The following is a 1,436-nucleotide window of genomic DNA, read 5'->3' on the forward strand; positions in this document are numbered from 1 at the left end:
TGTCTCTCAGTCTTTTAAGGTTTTTAATTCAAACGCAGCGCCCATGGAAGTGTCCTTCATCACGGCTGACCCGCTGGGCCAGAACTACAGCCTCATCTGCAAAGTATGAAGATCCTTCACGAGCTACGGGGAATGTAGTTTGTCAGCACTCGTTGAATTCATCTTAAAGCGTGATTTTCGCTGTTGTGTTTTGGCTCAGACTGGAGATAACCTGCGGCAGGACATGCTGGTGCTGCAGATCGTGAGTCTTCTGGACCGCATGTGGAGACAGGAGGGACTGGACATGAGGATGGTCACGTACAGATGCATTTCTACTGGACGAGATCAAGGTCAGTCAGACGATGAAAGGATTGTAAGGAAGATGTGGGTCTCTGCCGTTATAATCGTATTGATAAATTGCAATCCTTTACTCATCATATTGCATCAGTACTTTAGTTTTTTTCATTCAGTTTGCAGCTCAATCGTGTAATTTCCTGAACATCAATCAGATGCCTAAATAAGTGTAAACCTGACTGTATCTGATCAACTCTGTCGCTCGTTTGCTGCAGATTCACACACAATCTGCTTATGATTTAGCGATGCATCAGAGTGTTGTTGAATGATGACGTGTATGTGTGTCATATCTCCTGTCAGGAGAGGCGAGGCCGGCTCATGTTGCTCTGTTTTGAAACCTTGAAGACACATTTATTAGGTCATGCTTTTCTGAGATGCTCTCTAGATGAAGGCAGCTCAAAAAGTTCATGGAGATCTGCCTTCAGACTTCAGTTCCAGCCACACTGCACCGGTCACGTGTTCCTGAAGATCTCAGCTAGCCGCTTCACGCGTGTTTGATTAGGGTTGGAGCTGAACTTTGAACACCTCTGTTCAAATAGTAGATAAGTAGGACTAACAAGGAAGTTTTGAGGGGGTTTTTATAGTACAGTGGCCTTCCCTGTGCCAAAGATCATTTGATTCTTCAATGAATGATCCCATTAAACGAGACACATTTAGAATGACGATCTAGCTGTGCCAGGGTTTGGCATGTTCTCCCCGTGTCGACGGATTTCTCTCTCAATCCAAAGGCATGCTCTGTTTTCGCTGTAAGAACAGAATTGATTTTTGTAATCGGCTCCATTGGTGCCAAAACCTGAAATTGCAGTCACTAATAATAGCCTCTTTGCATTTCAATACTTTTTATTAGATAAAAACAGTCAAAAGAATAAAATAACAGCAGTGTTTTTGTTTTACTGTAGTTAATGCGTTCAGTTTAAGATAAGAAAGTAAGAGCTGGTGTCATGAATGGTTGGGTTCAGGTTTAGTGGAAGTGGTGCGTGACGCTGTGACGCTGGCGAAGATTCATCAGGAGTGGGGTCTGTCTGGAGCGCTGAGGGAAGACACCTTAGAGAAATGGTTCCATATGAGGAACAAGACCAAAGAGGACTACGAGAAGGTCTCGC

The 1,436-nt window shown here is 43.9% G+C and overlaps 1 protein-coding gene across 1 annotated transcript; it reads left to right on the forward strand.

The window, feature by feature from the left end:
- Positions 1-13: 13 nt before the first annotated feature.
- Positions 14-1,429, forward strand: LOC107579675 (phosphatidylinositol 4-phosphate 3-kinase C2 domain-containing subunit gamma-like; the record flags this gene model as incomplete). Its single annotated transcript, XM_016265476.1, has 3 exons — positions 14-103; positions 200-329; positions 1,293-1,429. Coding segments are annotated over 3 exons (357 nt in total), but the record flags the coding sequence as incomplete, so codon positions are not given.
- Between the last annotated feature and the right edge of the window lie 7 nt (positions 1,430-1,436).

This window comes from Sinocyclocheilus grahami, unplaced genomic scaffold, assembly GCF_001515645.1.
Source record: "Sinocyclocheilus grahami isolate Dianchi unplaced genomic scaffold, SAMN03320097.WGS_v1.1 scaffold19080.1, whole genome shotgun sequence".
Lineage (NCBI taxonomy): Eukaryota > Metazoa > Chordata > Actinopteri > Cypriniformes > Cyprinidae > Sinocyclocheilus > Sinocyclocheilus grahami.